At 37.9% G+C, this 22,110-nt stretch overlaps 1 protein-coding gene across 3 annotated transcripts in view; it reads right to left on the bottom strand.

Moving 5' to 3' along the window:
- Window positions 1–22,110, bottom strand: part of NKAIN3 (sodium/potassium transporting ATPase interacting 3) — a 611,969-nt gene that overhangs the window by 289,236 nt on the left and 300,623 nt on the right. For all 3 annotated transcript variants that reach the window (XM_045455140.1, XM_045455139.1, XM_045455138.1), the window contains exon 2: window positions 2,670–2,807. In XM_045455140.1, coding sequence (XP_045311096.1) covers window positions 2,670–2,807 — 138 coding nt within the window. The remainder of the gene's footprint in view (window positions 1–2,669; window positions 2,808–22,110) is intronic.

A 22,110-nucleotide genomic window follows, 5' to 3' on the forward strand; every position in this document is an offset into this window, starting at 1 on the left:
AGTTGGGAGAGAGGGAAGCAAAGAAAAGATACCAGAGAAAGAAGTGATGCCAGTTCTAACATGAATGGACTCTGAATGCGTAAGGAACTACATGGGAAAAACAATTAAGTATTTATTGAGCATCTATTACATTCCATATTCTCAAAGAACACTGCCTATTAGAAAGACATAAATGTGAACGAATTGTAAACTATGTTCAAGACACACAACAGCAGTGATTAACTATTAAAGTGCCTGGAAGGAGGGAAGTGTGCTCCAGAGACAGAAAACGTTGCTGTAGCTGGAGCTCAAACACAAGCAGGGCTACCTGGGTGAGAGGCTGGAGAAGCAGGTAGGAGCAGGGTGCATGGTGCTGAAATGCACAAACTCTCTGCTCTTTCACCTGTGATGGGGCTAGTGCTCAGTCCCATCATCCTTCTCATGACTCATTCAAGGACTTTTCATCACCTCCAGAGACCCCTGGACCCGGTGCCTCCCCATTCTTTGCATAACGAATTCCTGGAGAGCAGGGATGCTGTAGTTTACTTTCTTCTCTACGTATCCAGCCCTAGCAAAGTCTAGTAGGGCCGCAATTAATGTTTAATGAGTGAATGGGAACTACTGCTATTGACATCCTACTACGTGCCCTGCAGTGCCTTTTGCCCACAACACTTCGGTCTTCCTCTTCCCTGGTGAATTCACACACTGCAGATCGCAGCTCCCCAGTGACTTCTGCTGAGCCCATTTCCCCATTATACATCTCATGGCACAGTGTGCTCCTTTGTAACACTGCTCACAGTTGCAATTTACCATTTACCTGGATGATTATTTGATAACATGTAAGTAAGTACCCAAGATGGCAGAGAATACATGTGTCCGTATTTGATCACCAACGTAGCCCATACTTAATACAATGCCAAACGCATGGCAGAGACCCAATAAATAGAGTTGGAATAAATAAGTTAATTAAATAAAGGAGAAAGGAAGTTAAGAAAGAAGGGAAGTGGGGTACCTCGCTGGCTCAGTCAGAAGAGCAAGTGACTCTTGATCTTGGGGTTGTGAGTTTGAGCCCTCCTGTGGGGTGTGGAGATGACTTAAATAAATAAAACTTAAAAGAAAAAAAAAAGAAGGTAGGGAAGAAGGGAGCAAGAAAGGAGAGGAGAGAGGACACATTGATTGTGGGATCAGTGCTTGGTCATGTGGTCAGCCAAGGATATTCTTAGATTTTATCCTGCTAAGAGTTATCAAAGAGTTTTAAGCCAGTGATTTAGGAAAAGTGCAAAGGACACACTGGAAGGTAGGAAGGCTGAAAGCAAGCAGGAAGTCCCTATTCCGGAAAGAGAAAGCAGAGGCCTCATCCAAGGCAGTAGCTGTGTGACGAATGTGTAGAGCTAGTATTTAGAGGGTACAATCAATAGGACTAGATAATGCCATTAATGTGTACCAACAGCTTCATTCTAGAGAGGACACTGGTTTCACAGCCATCGAGGATTGTGGGCTTCACTATTATCATAAATAAAATATCATAAAATAAAAAGTGTGTATTGAGTACAAGTGCTGTGTTTGTGGCAACAAACTGGAAGATAGAATCCAATATAATAGTTTGATATTATGCACACTGAAGTGTTTTATACTACAAGTCCAGCCTCATGAGATACCCTTCTAGCAGATTATACAGAAAGAAAAGTAAAGCAGACATTGTTTGGTCCCTGCAGCTGGTTTAGTGATATCAAATGCTCCTAATGCCCCTGGGGCAGCCATGTTGAGTGCAGAGTGTCGGCTGTGGGCCAGCTACATTCACCTTGATATGGTGAAAGGTGCAAAAAAGCCAATTTTGAGATTAAAAATAGAGAATTAATGCACTCACAGAAAAATGTGTAGCTTTATTTTTTCCATAGATTAAATAAAAATTGAAAGATGGCATATGTTTAAGTCTATGGTTTTCTTCTAGTAAGGCAATGTCACTGCATTGCAAGAAAATACTCACTAGTCCTACTGAACACTGTGTTATTTATTCAGGTTCAACGAGCATTTTAGATATGTTATTCCTAGTTACAATCACTTATATATGCTTATTATTGCTCACAACCTTATACATGTAGCCTAAAATACTGCCTTCTTTTCATACAAAACTAATTACTGTGAATAATTTCCATTCCACTGTGGTACAAAGCATATACTTCCTTAAACTGTCCTACAAAGGAGGGTGTGCTGACCGTATTTGGTATAGTAGGGAGTATGGAATTAACATTTCAAATTTATCATAACAAAATGGAGAAATGTTCAGTGATATAAAGTATTAAATACATCAGGGATGAGTATTGAATACTGAATAACATTTACAATGTCCTAAATCCTAAATCAACTAAAATTAAATGATATTATTGTTATCAGATGGTAAACAGTTATGGCTAGGTAAGTCTGCTTTTTTGGGTTAGTGACATATGTCCCAGAAATGACAGTTAATGCACATTTATATCTCATCATGCCATCCGGATCACAGACAGACCTCTTACTCTATCCAAACCCTGTTTTAAAATATCTTTTTATTTTTAATGTTTATTCATTTTTGATGAATATAATCCAATCTAATCTAATCTTCTGTTAGTAATTTTGTAGCATTTATTACAAGCATTTATAAATTTGTAGCATTTACTACAAGCATTTATTATGATAAAAAGACGACTTACCACCACGATATATCGAGGTCTGTACTGAATGGTTCCAAACAAACCCAATATGACGACTATTATATGTAGAAAATTTCCAAGAATTGGTGCCCACTGGAAGCCAAGGAAGTCAAAGATTTGCCTCTCTAACGCTGAGAGCTAAAATAAAGCAAAGAGAATCCATTAGCTTCTAACCCAAGCAGAATCACACCATTTTAATATGTATCACACAGCTAGAAAAGTCTGCATATTTGGTTTCAATCACACATACGGACGTCATCATCACTACCGTTGTGACACCCATTTCATGTCCTATTTTATGCAACTTCTCTCAGAAAATGTACTAAGATAACTAAGAGGATTATGACTTCAAGTAAAAATAAACTTTAAACCTATCTGGAGAGCTCAACATATATTCCTTAAATCATTTTCTGTAGTAGAAGATCCAGGCAGATATTTTAGAATATCATATTCTATGATATCAGTTCTTGATTTTTTTAAGTAAAATGATTGGCTTAGTATAACACACTTGGAAAAATAGCTACAAGCTTGAGTGCTAGAACTGGTATGATTTGGGGGAAAAATACAAATCCCAAAGTCTCCTACTCACCCCTGGCTTCCTTTAAGAAACACAAATTACCAAATCTGTTTGGTTTCTTTGCTTTCATTAGTCTGTCATTGATGATAATGACTAACCACTTTTTCAAAATGAAGCTTTCTCATTTATTTAGCTCTGGGCTCAAGGCTCCCATGTAAAACTAAGTTAAATCGTTCCTTTGAATCATATTTATTACCATCATATGCCTACATGGAAATTCATCTTAGATTAGGTAAAACCCTTTTTGAATATGGAAATAAAAATTACAGGACCATTACAATCATAGACATGCTATGGTTTATTACATCTGCATTATACACAATTACATTTTAAACAATTACACAATGTAATAAAATATACACTTAAATAATCTGTGTATGATTTATGAAACAGATGAATTTCATATAGTCTAGTGAATGCCAAAAATGTCATTATCATATAAAAATGATATTTATTGTATTTTATATCTAAAACTTTTATAGTTCCACCTGCTGTGTTTGGACACTAATTTTATACATTTCAGACATTTTTCTAGATTTACTTTGATAAAGTAGTAATTTTAATAAAATGATCCAACAATTGGTTATGTTGATGGCCCTAGAAACCGCAGATTTGAAATCAAAATGGTACCCTAGGTATTTTTCTAGTTATGTGGCAGGTGTATGCCTGAATAGCTTTAATTTCCTTGGACATAAAGAAATGTCCTCCATCCAGTAAGCTGAATTTACCTTGGTTAAAATTCACCTTCAGCAAGCTGTGGAGGAGAAGAGAAATGAGCAAATGCCTAAAGACAACCACACCAGAACCACATTCATTTCATGGGTATTTCCTGATCATCAAGTGATCTGTCACTATCCCCTGCTCTCATGAATGGGAAGATGCACAGAAATGGCTAAAACACAAAATAATCACAGCAAGGTAAGAAGTAGAACCGTGTTTTTAATACCCTGTTTGTCTGCTTGTGACTCTAATTAGTTCCCTGGAACCTTCCCCTAAAAATGCAGCATTTTATTTATTGGCCCATCAGTGATGTAAATATGCAGTTTTTTTTTATGTCCAAACGGGATGGATGTGCTCAGATAAAAAAGAAACCCTGAAGAGCAGCTGCAGGCAATTTATTCTGAAAAGCAACCCTATTTTAAAGCTGTCGCGCATCACAAAAACCTTTAAAGTGAACTTTTCAAACAGAGAAAAATCCATTTTCTTTTCTGTCAGAAGCTGCATGGATAGCATTCTCTTTTATGATATTAAAGAAAACACATATAATGAAGGAGAAGCCGCATTAACACCACTTATTAGGAAATCTGCGCTTAAATATTAGAAAATCTGCATTCTTTAGTGGAGACACTATATCTATTAATATTTATTTTCGGATAACTTACTTAGAAATGGATTCATGGTGGCTTGAAATAGGAACACAAAAGTTCAGCAAAAAAAAGAAAAAGAAAAGAAAAGAAAAACTAAACAAGGAGGGGATCAAACCAAGGATTAAAAGAGAGGCAGCTATAACAGCTATACATACAAACCATGAGACCTAGGTTTCAGTAACTGACTGTTAATGAACAGGGTTTGAAATGCACGGGTTCTTACGTGAGGATTCTTTTTGATAAGTACAGTATGGTACTGTAAATGCATTTTCTCTTATGATTTTCTTAAAAACATTTTCTTTCTCTAGAGTGCATAAAACATACCAGATACGTGCTGATTGATAGTTTGTTATTGTAAGGCTTTCAGTCAACAGTAGGCTATTGGTAGTTAAATTCAGGTGAGTCAAAAGTTGTATTTGGATATTTTCAACTGTGTAGGGGGTTGGTGTTCCTGACCCCTGTGTTGTTCAAGGGCCAACTGTGTTGTATTTTAAAAAGTCAACCAACAGGGTGCCTGGATGATGCAGTCGGTTAAGTGTCTGACGTCAGCTCAGGTCATGATCTCATGATTCATGGGTTCAAGCCCCGTGTGGGGCTCTGTGCTGACAGCTCAGAGCCAGGAGCCTGCTTCAGATTCTGTGTCTCCCTCTCTCTCTGCCCCTCCCCTGCTTGTGCTCTGTCTCTCACAAATAGACGTTAAAAAAATAATAATAAAAAAATTAAAAAGTCAACTAACAACAAAAAGCCCTTCAAAAATAAACAAAACACCACTGCATTTTTTACTTAATTATTTTATCTAATTTCCATGTTAAGCCATTTTGTCATTTAGTTTATAGGCAACTATCTTCTCTCTAAATGTCATAATCTCTAGAGACACCTCTTGCTGCCTTAGAGCTTGACATTAATAATAATGACCCAGGGCCACTAAGTGAAATTAAATGAGATCCAGGTTGCTTTGTTAGCTCAGAGAGAATGAGTTTATTTTAGAAATATCTCTGTCAAAATAGTTCTCATCAATGGAGCAGGCCTGGGAGTGCAGATCAGGTGAATCTCTTCCCAAATGCATGGTCAGTGACCTCAAGCTGGGAACCCGACATCAACCATTATGGCAATATATACAACATGGACATTGGGAAATGCTAAAAATCAAGAGTTTTGTTTGTTAGGAGAATCTACTGTTAAATATTACCTGTACACCACTGCATATGACACCTGGAAAACAGTGGTTCTGATTCAGAAAGACACTGAAAGGAAGTGATCAAATGTTTCAGTGCAACACGAAAGGAAAGCGCCCAGCCCTGATGAGCGCTGAAGAATGGAAGGCTCAAAGAGGGTATCTGCAGAGACGCCATAGCAAAGAAGAGAATGACCGAGACATCTGAAGATTTGAGGTTTAAATACATGTATAGAATTCAAGAAGATATAAGAGCAATAAGACACTCCAGAGAAAGCAAAAACCAACCAGTCACCAGTTTAAAACAACTGCAGGGGGGCACCTGGGTGGCTCAATTGGTTAAGCATCCAACTTCAGCACAGGTCATGATTTCATGGTTCGTGAGTCTGATTCCTGCATCAGATTCCGTGTTGACAGCTCAGAGCCTGGAGCCTGCTTCAGATTCTGTCTCTCTCTCTCTCTGCCCCCCCTGCTCAAACTCTGTCTCTCTCTCAAAAATAAATAAATGTTAAAAAAAAATTTAAAACAACTGGAAGCAGGAGGAAGGGTCAAGTGGTGGAATGGAATGGAAGTTTTTTTGTGTGTCTTGCATCCATGAAATACAGCCAGATCAACATTAACCATCCTGCACACCGAGAAAACTGATCTGAGGATGAACACAACAATCTGCACAATCTGAACTATAGGACTCAGCAGGTACATGGTGAACTGGGGGAGACAGAAGCCGCAGAGGGCAGGAAGCTGTTTTTGCTTGTGGAGAGAGGATGGAGAAGGGGGTGGGGGGTGGGGGAGAGTACAGGAAAGCATCCCCCCACTGCCTGAAAACAGCTGGAGAGAAAAGAAAGTGTATGCAAGGGACTGAACAAAAAAAGGGAAAAAGGAGAAAGGAGAGGGTTTAAATTCCATCAAGACTCTATAAGCAGGGCGTTTTCAGAGTCTGAAACTCTGCAGCTTGATACCTGGCGGTGCTCTGATAGGAAGGGCAAATCTCCAGGAGCAGAAAGCAAGGTCTGAGGGGTCCAAGGGCCACAGGGGGAGAGGCAGTTCCCCTGCTGGGAGAACATTTGGTAGGGGTTGTGCAGCCACCCCACAGGCAAAGGTCCCAGCAGACCCTGGAGAACAACCACATTCACTGGTGCTGGAATAAGGATGTTAAGTGGGAAGCCTGGTGCCAGATGTGTGTTGTGATTTCTCATAATCCCTGAAACGCTGCTGCTACACAATTGCATGAACTTTTTCTGGGGTGGGCTGATACCCAGCCACAGTCTCTGGGCATCAGCAGCAGCACAGTCCTGTGAACATTCCTGGGGGTTGGGAGCGGCACGTGGCCATTGCTCGATGAGACCCTCCCCCAGAAGGTCTGAAGGTGCCAAAGCTGCAGTCCCTCAGAAGTGAGGGATGGGAAGCACAGCCCCATCTGAGATAAAACTCAGGAAGGAGGTGCCACCTGGCAACCTGATGGCTTGGTTGCGGACAATGTAAAAGTGGGGAGTGGATGGAAGCCAGAGACAAAGGAGGGGTGCACGATTGCTGGTAGGGGAGAGCACAGAATTCTGATACTAGAGACTGGGTAGCTGGGTGATGCCATTTTGACCCCGCCCACACATAAACATACACATCTACATGTGCCAGAACAATCCACCTCTGTAAGCTAAGCAGTGCCATCTAGTGGAGAACAGAGCTGCTACACTAAGCCCCACCCAACTGGGCCAAACTCGCTCTTCAGGAACACCACAAGTCTCTCCACCTGCTTAGTTTACAGATGACAAAGTGCTTCATAGTTTGACTTCTAGGGAAACTGATGGAATTTTGATCATAGTTCAGTCTGTTCACTGGGCCATCTATTCAACTTTTTTCCTTTTCCTTTTCTTTTCTTATTCTTGAATACCTAAAGAGAAAAAATTTATTTTTATTTTCAATTTTTACTAAAAATATTTTTCTTTATTTTTTTCTACTATATTTTATACTTTTGTGTAAATTTTTTCAAATTCTATTTTACTTCCATCATTTCATTGTATTCTATTTCATTGTATTCATATTTTCCTTTTTTTTCCCTTTTTTTATCTTTCCTTTTTTTCTCTAATCTATCAAGCTTCTTTCAACAACTGGACCAAAACACACCTAGGATCTAGCATCTTTATTTGATTTTGTGTGTGTTGTTTTTAATTTTTTAATTTCGGGGCGCCTGGGTGGCGCAGTCGGTTAAGCGGCCGACTTCAGCCAGGTCACGATCTCGCGGTCCGTGAGTTCGAGCCCCGCGTCAGGCTCTGGGCTGAATCAGCTCAGAGCCTGGAGCCTGTTTCCGATTCTGTGTCTCCCTCTCTCTCTGCCCCTCCCCCGTTCATGCTCTGTCTCTCTCTGTCCCAAAAATAAATAAACGTTGAAAAAAAAATTAAAAAAAAATTTTTAATTTCAATTTTTCTACCTTATTAATTCCTTTTCTTCCTTCAAAATGATGAAATGAAGGAATTCACCCCAAAAGAAAGAACAGGAAGAAATGACAGCCAAGGACTTAATCAACACACACACAAGCAAGATGTTTGAACCAGAATTTAGAATCACAATAACAAGAATACTAGCTGGGGTTGAAAACAGATTAGAATCCCTTTCTGCAGAGATAAAGAAGGTAAAAGCTAGTCAGGATGAAATAAAAAATGCTATAACTGAGTTGCAATCTCAAATGGCTGCCATGGCAGCAAGAATGGATGAAACAAAGCAGCAAATCAGCGATATAGAGGACAAACTTATGGAGAACAATGAAGCAGAAAAAAAGAGGGAGACTAAGGCAAAAGAGAACGATTTAAGAATTAGAGAAATCAGTGACTCATTAAAAAGGAACAATATCAGAATCATAGGGGTCCCAGAAGATGAAGAGAGAAAAAAAGGGGTAGACCGGTTACATGAGCAAATTATAGTGGAAAACTTTCCTAACCTGGGGAAAGACATAGACATCAATATCCAGGAATCACAGAGGACTCCTAGTAGATTCAATAAAACTGACCATCAACAAGGCATATCGTAGTCAAATTCACAAAATACTCAGGCAAGGAAAGTATCATGAAAGCAGCAAGGGAAAAAAAGTCCTTAACCTACAAGTGAAGACAGATCAGGTTTGCAACAGACTTATCCACAGAAACTTGGCAGGCCAGAAAGGAGTGGCAGGATATATTCAATGTGCTGAATTGGAAAAATATGCAGCCAAGAATTCTTTATCCAGCAAGTTTGTCATTCAAAATAGAAGGAGAGATAAAAAGTTTTCCAAACAAAAATAAAAGAAGTTTGTGGCCAGCCCTGCAAGAAATTTTAAGGGGGACTCTCTGAGGGGAGAAAAGACAAGGGAAAAAAAAAGACCAAAAGCAACAAAGACTAGAAAGGACCAGAGAATACCACCAGAAACTCCAACTCTACAGGCAACTTAATAACAATAAATTCATATCTTTCAGTACTCACTCTAAACGTCAGTGGACTAAAGCCTCCAATCAAAATATTGGATAAGAAAACAAAATCCATCTATATTCTGTTTCCAAGAGACCCACTTTATACCTAAAGACACCTTCAGATTGAAAGTAAGGGGATGGAGAACCATCTATCATGTTAATGGTCACCAAAAGAAAGCTAGAGTAGCCATTCTTACATCAGACAATCTAAACTTTCAAATAAAGACTGTAACAAGACATGAAGAAGGGCATTATATCATAATTAAGGGGTCTATCCACCAAGAAGATCTAACAATTGTAAACATTTATGCTCCAAATGTGAAGTACTGAAATATATAAATCAATTAATCACAAACACAAACTCATTGATAATAACTCATAGCAATGGACAGATCATATAAACAGAAAATCAACAAGGAAACAATGGCTTTGAATGACACACTGGACCAGATGGACTTAACAGATATATTCAGATCATTTCATCCTAAAGCAGCAGAATACACATTCTTCTCCAGTGCACATGGAACGTTCTCCAGAATAGATCGCATACTGGGACACAAATCAGCCCTCAGCAGGTACAAAAAGATCATACAGTGCATATTTTCAGATCACAATGGTATGAAACTTGAAATCAACTACAAGAAAAAATGTGAAAAGATAACAAATACTTGGAGACTAAAGACCATCCGACTAAAGAATGAATGGGCTAACCAAGAAGTTAAAGAGGAAATTAAAAAGTACATGGAAGCCAAAGAAAATGAAAACACGACAGCCCCAAACCTTTGAGATGCAGCAAAGTTGGTCATAAGAGGGAAGTTATATAGCAATCCAGGACTTCCTAAGAAGGGAGAAAGTTCTCAGGTACACAACCTAACCTTATACCTTAAAGAGCTATAAAAGGAATAGCAAATAAAACCCAAAACCAGCAGAAGACAGGAAATAATAAAGATTAGAACAGAAATCAATGCTATCAAAACCAAAAAAACAGTAGAACAGATCAATGAAACCAGAAGCTGGTTCTTTGAAAGAATTAACACAATTGATAAACCCCTAGCCAGTTTGATCAAAAAGAAAAAGAAAAGGACCCAAATAAATAAAATCAAGAATGAAAGAGGAGAGATCGCAACCAACACAGCAGAAATACAAACAATAATAAGAGAATATAATGAGCAATTATACACCAATAAAATGGGCGTATGGAAGAAATGGACAAATTCTTAGGAACATATAAACTACCAAACCGAAACAGGAAGAAATAGAAAATTTGCACAAACCAGTAAAGAACTCAAATTAGTAATCAAAAATCTCCCAAAAACAAGAATCCAGGACCAGATGGCTTTCCAGGGGAACTCTACCAAACATTTAAAGAAGAGTTAACATATACTGTCTTGAAGTTGTTCCAAAAAATAGAAATGGAAGGAAAACTTTCAAACTCCTTTATGAAGTTAGCTTTATCTTGATTCCAATACCAGACAAAGACCACACTAAAAAGGAGAACGATAGATCAATTTCCCTGATGAACATGGATGCAAAAATCCTCAACAAGATATTAGCCAACCAGATCCAACAATACATTAAAAAAATTATTCACCACAACCAAGTGGGATTTATACCTGGGATGCAGGCTTGGGTCAATATCTGCAAAACAATTAATGTGATTCATCACATCAATAAAAGAAAGGACAAGAACCACATGATCCTCTCAATAGATGCAGAGAAAGATTTTGACAAAACACAGCATCCTTTCTTGATAAAAACCCTCAAGAAAGTATGGATAGAAGGATCATACCTTCAGATCACAAAAGCCATATGTGAAACACCCAATGGTAATTTCATCCTCAATGGGGAAAAACTGAGAGTTTTCCCCTAAGGTCAGGAATAAGACAGGGATGTCCATTCTTGCCACTGTTACTCAACATAGTATTGGAAGTGGCCTCAGCAATCAGACAACACAAAGAAATAAAAGGCTCCAAATCAGCCAGCAGGAGGTCAAACTTTCACTCTTCGCAGTTGAAATGATACACTATATGGAAAACCTAAAAGATTCCACCAAAAAACTGCTAGAAATGATCCATGAATTCAGCGAAGTTGCAGGATATAAAATCAATGCACAGAAATTGGTTGCGTTCCTATACACCAATAATGAAGCAATAGAAAGAGAAATCAAGGAATCAATCCCATTTACAATAGCACCAAAAACCATAAAATACATAGGAATAATTCTAACCAAAGAGGTGAAAAATCTACACAGTGAAAACTATAGAAAGCTTATGAAAGAAATTGAAGAAGACACAAAACAATAGAAAAATATTCCATGCTCCTGGATAAAAAGAACAAATATTGTTAAAATGTCAATACTACCCAAAGCAATTTACATATTCAATGCAATACCTATCAAAATAACACCAGCATTCTTCACAGAGCTAGAACAATCCTAAAATTTGTACGGAACCAGAAAAGACCCTGGATAGCCAAAGCAATCTTGAAAAAGAAAACCAAAGCTGGAGGCATCACAATCACGGACTTCAAGCTGTATTACAAAGCTGTAATCAGCGAGACAGTATGGTACTGGCACAAGAACAGACACTCAGATCAATGTAACAGAATAGAAAGCCCAGAAATGGACCCACAAACGTATGGCCAACTAATCTTTGACAAAGCAGGAAAGAATATCCAATGGAATAAAGACGGTCTCTTCAGCAAATGGTATTGGGAAAACTGGACAGCGACATGCAGAAGAATGAATCTGGACTACTTTCTTACACCATACACAAAAATAAATTCAAAATGTTTGAAAGACCTAAAGGAAGCTATCAAAATCCTAGAGGAGAAAGCAGGCAAAAACCTCTTTGACCTCAGCCACAGCAACTTCTTATTCCACACGTCTCAGGAGACAAGGGAAACAAAAGCAAAGTGAACTATTGGGACCTCATCAAAATAAAAGGCTTCTGCACAGCAAAGGAAACAATCAGGAAAACTAAAAGGCAACCGACAGAATGGGAGAAGATATTTACAAACGACATATCAGATAAAGGGTTAGTATATAAGTATACAGTATATAGTATCAGTCTATACAGAACTTATCAAACTCAACACCCAGAAAACCAAATAATCCAGTGAAGAAATGGGCAAAAGACATGAAGAGATACTTCTCCAAAGAAGACATCCAGATGGCCAACTGACACATGAAAAAATGCTCAACATCACTCATCATCAGGGAAATACAAATCAAAACCACAATGAGATACCACCTCACACCTGTTAGAATGGCTAACATTAACAACTCAGGCAACAACAGATGTTGGTGAGGATGAGGAGAAAGAGGATCTCTTTTGCATTGTTGGTGGGAAGGCAAACTGGTGTAGCCACTCTGGGAAACAGTATGGAGATTCCTCAAAAAAATTAAAAATAGAACTATCCTATGACCCAGCAATTGCACTACTAGGCATTTATCCATGGGATACAGGTGTGCTGTTTCGAAGGGGTACATGCACCCCAATGTTTATAGCAGTACTATCAACAATAGACAACGTATGGAAAGAGCCCAAATGTCCATCGATGGATGAATGGATAAAGAAGATGTGGGATACACACACACACACACACACACACACACACACACACACACACACTGGAGTATTACTTGGCAATCAAAAAGAAAACGAAATCTTGCCTTTTGCATCTATGTGGATGGAAATGGAGGGTATTATGCTAAGCAAAATTAGTCAGAGAAAGACAAATATCATATGACTTCACTCATATGAGCACTTTATGATACAAAACAGATGAACATAAGGGAAGGGAATAAAAAAATAATATAAAAACAGGGAGGGGGTCAAAACACAGACTCTTAAATATAGAGAACAAACAGAGGGTTGCTAAAGGGGTTGTGGGAGGGGGGATGAGCTAAATGGGTAAGGGGCATTAAGGAATTTACTCCTGAAATCATTGTTGCACTATATGGTATCTTACTTGGATATAAATTAAAAAATAAATAAATTATTAATAAAATGTAAAAAAAAACCCCAACTGTAGGAAGCAGTGATATAAAGAACAATGGCATCATTTCTAAGTGAAAGGTAAAGTACGTAAGACTCTGGAAGCTATAAGAATATGATGAAGAAGGATATGTTTCTTTTCCTAATGAGATAAACAAAATAAATGAAATTAGAATCTTAAAATGGAAGGAAAGAAGGGAGGGATGGAAAGAAGAAAGGAAGGAAGGGAATAAAGGAAGGAAGGAAGGAAGGAAGGAAGGAAGGAAGGAAGGAAGGAAGGAAATACAGGGAGGAAAAGAGGGAGAGAGGATAGAAGACCAAATCAGCGATGCAAAGAACCAATGAAATTAGAATGGGGAGTTATTTTGAATGTAAATATGAAGAAGCCATTGAAACATTCTCCTTGAGTGGCAGAAGATGGGAACATCGGAACTATAGGAAAGAAATGTAACCCTAGATCGTATTTGGGCCTGCATGAAAAATATTCCATACTCACTGTAATGTAAATGTTGCTTACTGGATTGTAACTTTCAGAATCAAATTGTAGAAAGTCTGAAAGTCTTCATTATGGTTATGGAACAAAACGTATGTGGGTTTCGACCATATAAAGCATATTTAGGCGTGCCTGGGTGGCTCAGTCGGTTAAGCGTCTGACTTCGACTCAGGTCATGATCTCACGGTTTGTGAGTTCAAGCCCCGCGTCGGGCTCTGGGCTGATGGCTCGGAGCCTGGGGCCTGTTTCCGATTCTGTGTCTCCCTCTCTCTCTGACCCTCCCCCGTTCATGCTCTGTCTCTCTCTGTCTCAAAAATAAATAAACGTTAAAAAAAAAACTCATTTGATAAGAAAATGAATATTTAAAAAAATAAAGCATATTTAACAAAAGTTAGGAAAGGCTGAATGTTCTGTGTGTATGGCAAAGGGAATAGAGTGTGCTTTAAAATTCTTTATGCAGGGTCAGGCATTTCCTTTTACCAGGCTCCAAGGTGGGAATATTCCCTATAAATCTATGAATCATTAACTGCAACCCACATTAACCACACACACCAACAGCTCAAGAAGTATTTCTACTCCCTTATTTTATGTCCACACAATGAAGACAGAGACAAATAGGAGCACTTTTAAAATACAGTAACTTTCTTATTGATCCATATATTATGTTTAATGATACACATGGTATTTGGCTTAATTGTTCATAATTATTACTAATTATAAAAATTAATTTATACTTAATTAAAGAGCTATAAAAACGCCAGGTGACCAAACATTTCCCTGGGCATTTCCCTAGTCTGGGTCTACACAATAAGCCTCTGCCCAAACAAAAGCTGGGTAAGAGTGTTCATTTTTGGGGTGACTGCATGGCTCAGTTGGTTAAGCATCTGTCTTCACCTCAGGTCATGATCTCACAGTTCATGAGTTCGAGCCCTGCATCAGGCTCTGTGCTGACAGCTCAGAGCCTGGAGCCTGCTTCAGGTTCTGTGTCTCTTTCTCTCTCTCTGCCCTTCCCCTGTTTGTTCTCTGTCTCTCTCTCAAAAATAAATAAACAGTAAAAAATTTTTTTAAAAAGAATGTTCATTCTTAAGGAGTGAATACCCTTGGAGATTCAACTTCCCAGTAAGAAAAGTGAGCTGGCTTTTCACTCATTCCCCCTTGGACTTTTCGCCTGCTCACTGGAGTCAGACACGATAAAAAAGATCAAAACAGGGTTTTTCATTTTGGCAGAATCATAGGAAAGCATTTGATCAAATCATAGTTTCACAAAAGACTGTGAAATTAAAGCATATTGTACGACTGATATTCTCTTCTGTATAACTTCTAGCTTAGAGATTCATGCAGTCAGTATTTTATAACCATGAAGGATCAAATATTTCCTTAAAGTGGGAATTTAAAAGCTCCAATTAGCATTCCCATTAGCAAATTGATATATCTCAGGCCATTTCAAGTAAGTCGTGAGCTATTAGAGTTTTTCTTTATGTCTGGAGAGTCCAGGTAGCTCTCCATGCTACCACCATCATCCTTGGTTCCTTTGCTCTGAAATCTCACAGTTACTCAAGTCCCAGAGGACTTTTCATGCTTGGAGGTGATAATGTCCAAGTTGTATGCCCATAGACCTGGCCTAGGCCAAATTATGACCTTATATTTCAAGCTATAATTTGTGAATGTTCTTTCATGGCTCTAAAAAATGATCAGTAGCATTTATATCATGATTCTATTTCATAGAGTCAGGTCACAGAGTTCTTGGAGATTTACCACTATGCTAAAGCAGGTGCTATTCCAGAGAAGTTTCTATGTGTCTGTAGACAGGTAACTAAGCCTTAGGATGTACACAAACTTCAGTGGAGTCAAGAATTCTAGAAATGGCCTGCTTATGATTTGGTTCATCCAATAAAGACAGTAATAATGTTAAGGGCTTCATAATTTCTGCATAGTTTTGTATTATCTTTGGTAGGGGTAGATGGCAAGGTTATTCCAGTGAATGCAGAAACCAATCATTTAGTGAAATGAATAACGTCAAATCAAGTTTAATATATCACATCCTTTTTCTGTTACTTGACTTTTAGTATCTTCTCCAGTGGCTCATTGACCATTAGTATTTATGTAGCTAGATGTGGTGCAACTGTGGATGCTAGCAGGAGGAAGAGTATTTTCCTTAATGCCAAGTGTGATTGTTTAAGTTGTTCCTTGAACTAGCTTTAGGGACATCTCACAAACCTTCTTGCACAAACCTTTCCAGAAAAACTCTTTGAAATAGTATTAAAAATTAAAATTTGTGATGTAGGTCTTAGGATTCTGATGTAAACAGAGTTTTAAAATTACAGAAGTATCTATCAACAAGGCATAATGGAAAAGAAAGGATAAATATATCCAGTATATATACTAGGATATATATCATATATCCCAGTAATACCCTATTTGAAATGAAAATAGGAATAGGTCTTTATTTTTTGTCTAGATAAAATCACTTTCATGTCAATAATGAGGAAAATTACTTGGGCTGTGTGATATTTAATGATCAATAGCAATACTGAGCACTTATGTAGCTGTTTTTATTTTCAAGTCACCCCTTTAATCGAATTCAAAATACTCTGACTTTTTCAAGAAGAATTAATTGAAAAATAATTTGTAGTAGTTGGTCTTTCTAGAGTGCAGAGGTGCTTTGAATGGCAGGCATTTCAGAAATCATATGATAGCAGATGATATAGGAAATGATTAATGAATGCAATGTGGAAAGATTGGAGAGGAAAGCATAAAATAGTTTCAAAAATACAGTTAATCCAATAATTAGAATGTCATCAGTGATTTCTTTTAGATTCAGGTTTTTAAACCGAAAACCAATTACTTTTTCTTTTGTGTTAATTCACTCATTTGTTCAATATGTACCACTTAACAAGTGCGACGAGGTAGGTTCTGAGGGTACAAAGATGAATGGCAGAATTCTTAGACTGGAGAAACTAGTGCATACTCTAGTGGGGAAGAAAGACATAGATCAAAAAATTATGATGAAATAAATACACTACGGTATAGCAGTGTTCAAACAGCTATAGGAACACAGAGAAAAATGTTTTCACCTCTGCCTGGCATGACCAGCATGTTCCAGATATCTTTACAAAAGAGGTGGCTATTGAACATGGTTCCCAAAGAATGGTCAAATTTTTTTCATTCAAAGAAGAGCGCAATTAAATTAACAATGAAATTACGATGAAATACAATGAAAGCATAATTAAAGAGCAATTAATTAAATAATTAGTTACATTAATTAAAGAACAATTAAAGCAAAAGGCATGGCATAACACTTCAAAGTGCCATAAAATGTCAATTTTAGTTCCACTAAATTTAAGTTCACTTTCAGAAATGTATCTTAATTGGATAAGTTGAGGCACCATTGCATAGTGTTAGGTATACAGACTCTTGAAACAGACTGGCTGGTTTCAAGTCCTGGCTCTGTCACTTATTAACATGGGATCCTGAGCAATATCCTTAAATTCTCTGTGTCATGACTCCTCATCTGTAAAATGATAGAATATTTTACCATGTCGTTTTGTAGACTAAATGAGTTAATTATATAAGACACTTAAATCTGTGCCTGGTGTGAGTGCACACACACACACACATATACACACACTTCACATATGTGCATACATGTTTGCTGATATAAAGATGTTCATGAAAATGGAGCTCATAATTAAGACATAATATTAAGTCTAATATTATGAGATATTAAAAGTATATGTTGATATATTTATAAAATGAAATACTACATATCCATATAAAATAATGTAGATCAATAGGTACTGATAAAGACACTGATCATAATATGTTGGACAAAATCACGTGTACATATAATAAGCTTCTACTTGATAACAAGAAGCTAATTTCTAGTCATTCAATCAACATGTATTTTGAGACCCTACTAAATGTATGAAATGCTTCTGTGGCTATGCATGTAAATGTGTGTGTAGAAACATACAATATTAAACCCATCTGTCTAAATTATGACTGAATAGTAGAATTTTGGTTGTTTAAACACTATTGCTACTCTAGTTTTTCTAAAAATTTTACTCAACAAACATGGATTATTTAAGAAAAAGATTTGTGCTTTCTCCCTCTGTCTCTCTCTCTCCCTCTCATTCCCTGTGTGTGTGCGTGTGTGTGTGTGTGTGTGTGTGTGTGTGTGTGTGCCTTTTACTTTAATCCATGCAATGAAATACACATCACATCCTCTACAGCATACATACTGAAACAAAAGATCAAGAAGCAATGTTTAATCTTACGTGTGCCATCGTCTGGTCTATTCTATTGTATTTCATCGGCAGTGCTAGTCTAGACCAACTAAATTGATTTCCAACCTACCAGTTGGTCAAGAATTGTATGCTAATCTCTGGTATTCCACACATGCTGTGGAAGGGGCTTCATCAGGAGAAGTTGAAGAGCAAAAAGTGCCTGGCTAAAGAGTTTGTGACTTACCCTGTAAGTGTTAGGAAGCCATTAAGGGTTTTATCTCATGTGTAAGTTTCATAAACGGTATTATGCTTTAGAAAACCCCTCTGTCAGAGGTTTGGAAGTGTTTTTATCTTGTTTTGCAACGGGACTAGGGAGGTAATGGGGGTAAGGATAAGACTTGGACTGAAGGTAGGGCACATGGTGGAATGCAATTTTCACACGAGAGAGGATGGAAACCTAAACTAAGAAGTAAGACCAGGGACATCAGAACAGAGACAGTGTGGAAATATTCAAGAACCAGAATCTAATGGCCACTTCTATCTGAAAGGTGAAGGATAACCCAGGTCAGTTTGGCTTGCATCTTTGCTCTGACCAAAGAAAATTGACTCAGTGTATGCTGTTACAATCATTGAAAGTGAGGAGGAAAATTACAATTTTGAAGCTAATGTATTTGATTTCCTTGCAGATCTTACACAGCATGAGATTACATATTCCAATGTAGGCGTTCCCTATCCTTTTTATCATTTTTTAAAGACTAATTACAACCTACTGTGGATGGTCCACCTGTAGACTGTGCACCTTGATAATGCCTCAAATCAAGGAACTGTGAACTTTGCCACTGAACTCAATATAAGTATGGAGACACCTTCCTCTCTGTCTGTCAAGACGTGTGTAAAAAGTTAAGTTAGGTTAAGCCAAATATCATTTGAATAATTGAAATAATAGTAAGAACTGGATAAAAAACATCCTGTAAGGAAACTTAAGCCTACTAAAAATAACTTCTGGGTTACTTACTGTTTGAGATTATCTTAATCACCACACTTCTTTTTTTTTTTTTTCAACGTTTATTTATTTATTTATTTATTTATTTATTTATTTGGGACAGAGAGAGACAGAGCATGAACGGGGGAGGGGCAGAGAGAGAGGGAGACACAGAATCGGAAACAGGCTCCAGGCTCCGAGCCATCAGCCCAGAGCCTGACGCGGGGCTCGAACTCATGGACCGCGAGATTGTGACCTGGCTGAAGTCGGACGCTTAACCGACTGCGCCACCCAGGCGCCCCTTAATCACCACTCTTCTTATATCAACCCAGTTAGTTTAACTAAATATACGAAATTTCAAGCTCTGGGGTTTAATGATAAGAAATGAGTTTCTTACAATTAAGTAAACTTGTAAAATCCTTTGGCAGCAAACATTTTTCAGAAGATTCTTACATTTACCAATAGGTTCTTATCCAGAGAGGGGTTTTCTTACTTGTTTTCTAGGGCTGCAGACACTGATACAGATGTAAGACAAACTCATGCCATAAAGAATCTAGGGGGAGGATACTCTCATTCCTTCTTTCACACTAAGCCAGTAACACTCTGGGTAAGAATTCCACAAAGATTAGGCAGAAGGGAATAATCTTTTAGTGTTTGGTCCAGGATGTCCCTTGATCTCTAAACAGTGTGCTCTCATCATTTGATTCAGGTTGTTAGTATCCTTTTCCTGCCAGAAATTATCCCAAAGCCCAACTTGCCCAACTTTGCTAAGCAGAAGCTGACCTTAAAAATGCAGTTCCAGTCCATGAATAGCTCAAGCCAGGAGTAAGGCAACTATTTTATCAAAAGCCCAAAGTGCCAATTTGTTACAGAACAGTGATTGAAGATTGAATTTCAATCCTCCAGTGGAGCCATAATGGATCCAAGAACACTAAAGTTGAACCCCTAGGCTGGGTGACCTATACAATCCCACAAACAGCTGGCGGGAACATGCCTGCCGTGGCATTTAAGACTCCCATGGAGGTTTCACTTAAATGGCAACCCAGCACGAGAAGACGGAAGAGAGGGTTATGGGCCAAAAGTTTCTTTAAGGGCCTTTTCACATTTTTATTTGTAGTGGAGACCACCTGCAAGAATGCCTTCTTTAAAGAATTCCTTTAAAGCATACATTTTTTTTCAGCAAGAAGTACATTTTTCATTTGGGAATGAAATGTTTATTGTACACTCTAATTTTCAAATGAGAATAGCTTCTCTACAGCATAAACGCTTTGACATGTTCAGGGTTTTTTTTTCTCTGCTATTTTCTAAACTTGAACATGTCAAAGCGTTTATGCTGTAGAGAGCTGTTCTCATTTGAAAATTAGAGTGTACGGTAAACATTTAAGTAATAAACAGTTGATGGTGTTAACCTACTTTAATGCCATCAGCTGTTTATTTTTTCCTTTTGTGGTTATCTTTGCCTACCTCTTGTTCTCCTAAATGCACTGTGTAGTAGCTGCTTGAGTATCTTGCTGCTGTCCATATTCTGGGAAGGGTGTGGGTAACACTGACAATGGAGCATATCCTTGATTGTAGAACGAGTGAAAACCTCAGACAATGTTTGAGGTGTTTCTGGTGTGGCTTGCATTTTACTTTCTTCTTCACAGTTATCACTGACCAATAACTATGACCCAATTTGGTGAAATGGTCTTCATTAACTTGATTACTGGTGTCTTACATCTTCAGAGTTTCATGGACAAACTGATTTAACCACTTTTGAATCATCCTCAGACTTTTTGGACAAATGTTTCTCAAAGGACCAGAGAAGCTTGATAAGCCTCTTAGCTTCCAGTGTTTTAAATCGTACGTGTACAAACAGACTCAAGAAAACAGAGTCTATCCTATGATCTGTCTTCTGGGCCTTCTGTTAGTGACCAGGGTTGAGTAAGTGTTCATTTTCTGCGCTCCGATGCAGCTATGCGGATCATATGGAGATACACTTTCAACATCTTGAGTTTTTATCTCAGCCACACTCATTCCCTTGCTTCTACTGAGGATCTGTATTTAAAAAGTTCTTTGTAGGGATCATGCTTTACTGCCCAATTTTATGTACAATTAATATAATTACTGTTCTATACTGTGGCTTAACATGATATTAGTATTACAGAATGTATTTGTGATGCTTGGACCTATGTTTCAAAGAGCTTTATATTTTAAAGGAAAAGAAGGACTGTTGTTTTACAAATCTATTTCCATTTCTGATAAAGTTAGGGGAAGTGAGCGAGCTAATATTTGCCTATCGCCTACTGTGTGGTAGGTAGTACATATACTATCTCATTATAACCTAATAAAAAACCCTATGAAGAGGGTATTCTCGCTTTCATTTTACATAGATTTAAAGGGTACCTAACACACTCAAGAAATACGGCTAGTGGTATGAGAATCAGCATGAGAACCTGGCTCAGTCAGGCTGCACAGTCTGGACTTTTTACACATAGTATGGCCTTGCGCTAAACGTTTACATTAATCCCTATGTGGCTTGAATATTTTACTAAAAATATATATGTACAGTTTATAAAGTTTACAGACATCTCATTTGTGCCTCCTTCATGAATTTACTTTCTGATCCATGGTAGCACAGTTAAAAGAAAAAATTCAATAATTTATAGAAAGAAATTCAAAAAGACAGATAAGATTTTCTCCTGCAGGAAGATGAAACAGGCGTACTTTTCTGTATTATTTCTGCTAAGTACGTCTACACATCTCAGACATCACATTTTAAACAAGCATAAGTCTCCGAAAGGTGGAAAGAAGAAGGTAGAGCAGTTAGCAACCTCAGGAATGATGAGACAGATGGTGATTTCTACCCCCTGCGTTTTCCTTTTGCTGCCTATACTCCCAGACTTGGAACTATAAGGCTGGTAACTCAGAAATGCCAGTGGGTGCAGACAAAAAAGTTCCTCAAAACTTGTTTTCTCTACCCCAACGACCAGGAAGAGGGCAATGGTAGCTTAGTAAGTTAGAAAACTTTTAGGCAATAACTGCTACTCCGGTCAAACACCACAAAACAGAACAAAACAAACAAAACAAAACAAAACAAAAAACAAAACAGCAGCTATTCATTGAGTGATGCCAAGTAGGCTGAGCGAGGAGCCTAGAATTCTGCCCTGGTGAAAATGTAACAAGGCAAGGGTGGTGTCAGGGAAGT

Source organism: Leopardus geoffroyi, chromosome C3 (assembly GCF_018350155.1).
Source record: "Leopardus geoffroyi isolate Oge1 chromosome C3, O.geoffroyi_Oge1_pat1.0, whole genome shotgun sequence".
Classification (NCBI taxonomy): Eukaryota; Metazoa; Chordata; class Mammalia; order Carnivora; family Felidae; genus Leopardus; species Leopardus geoffroyi.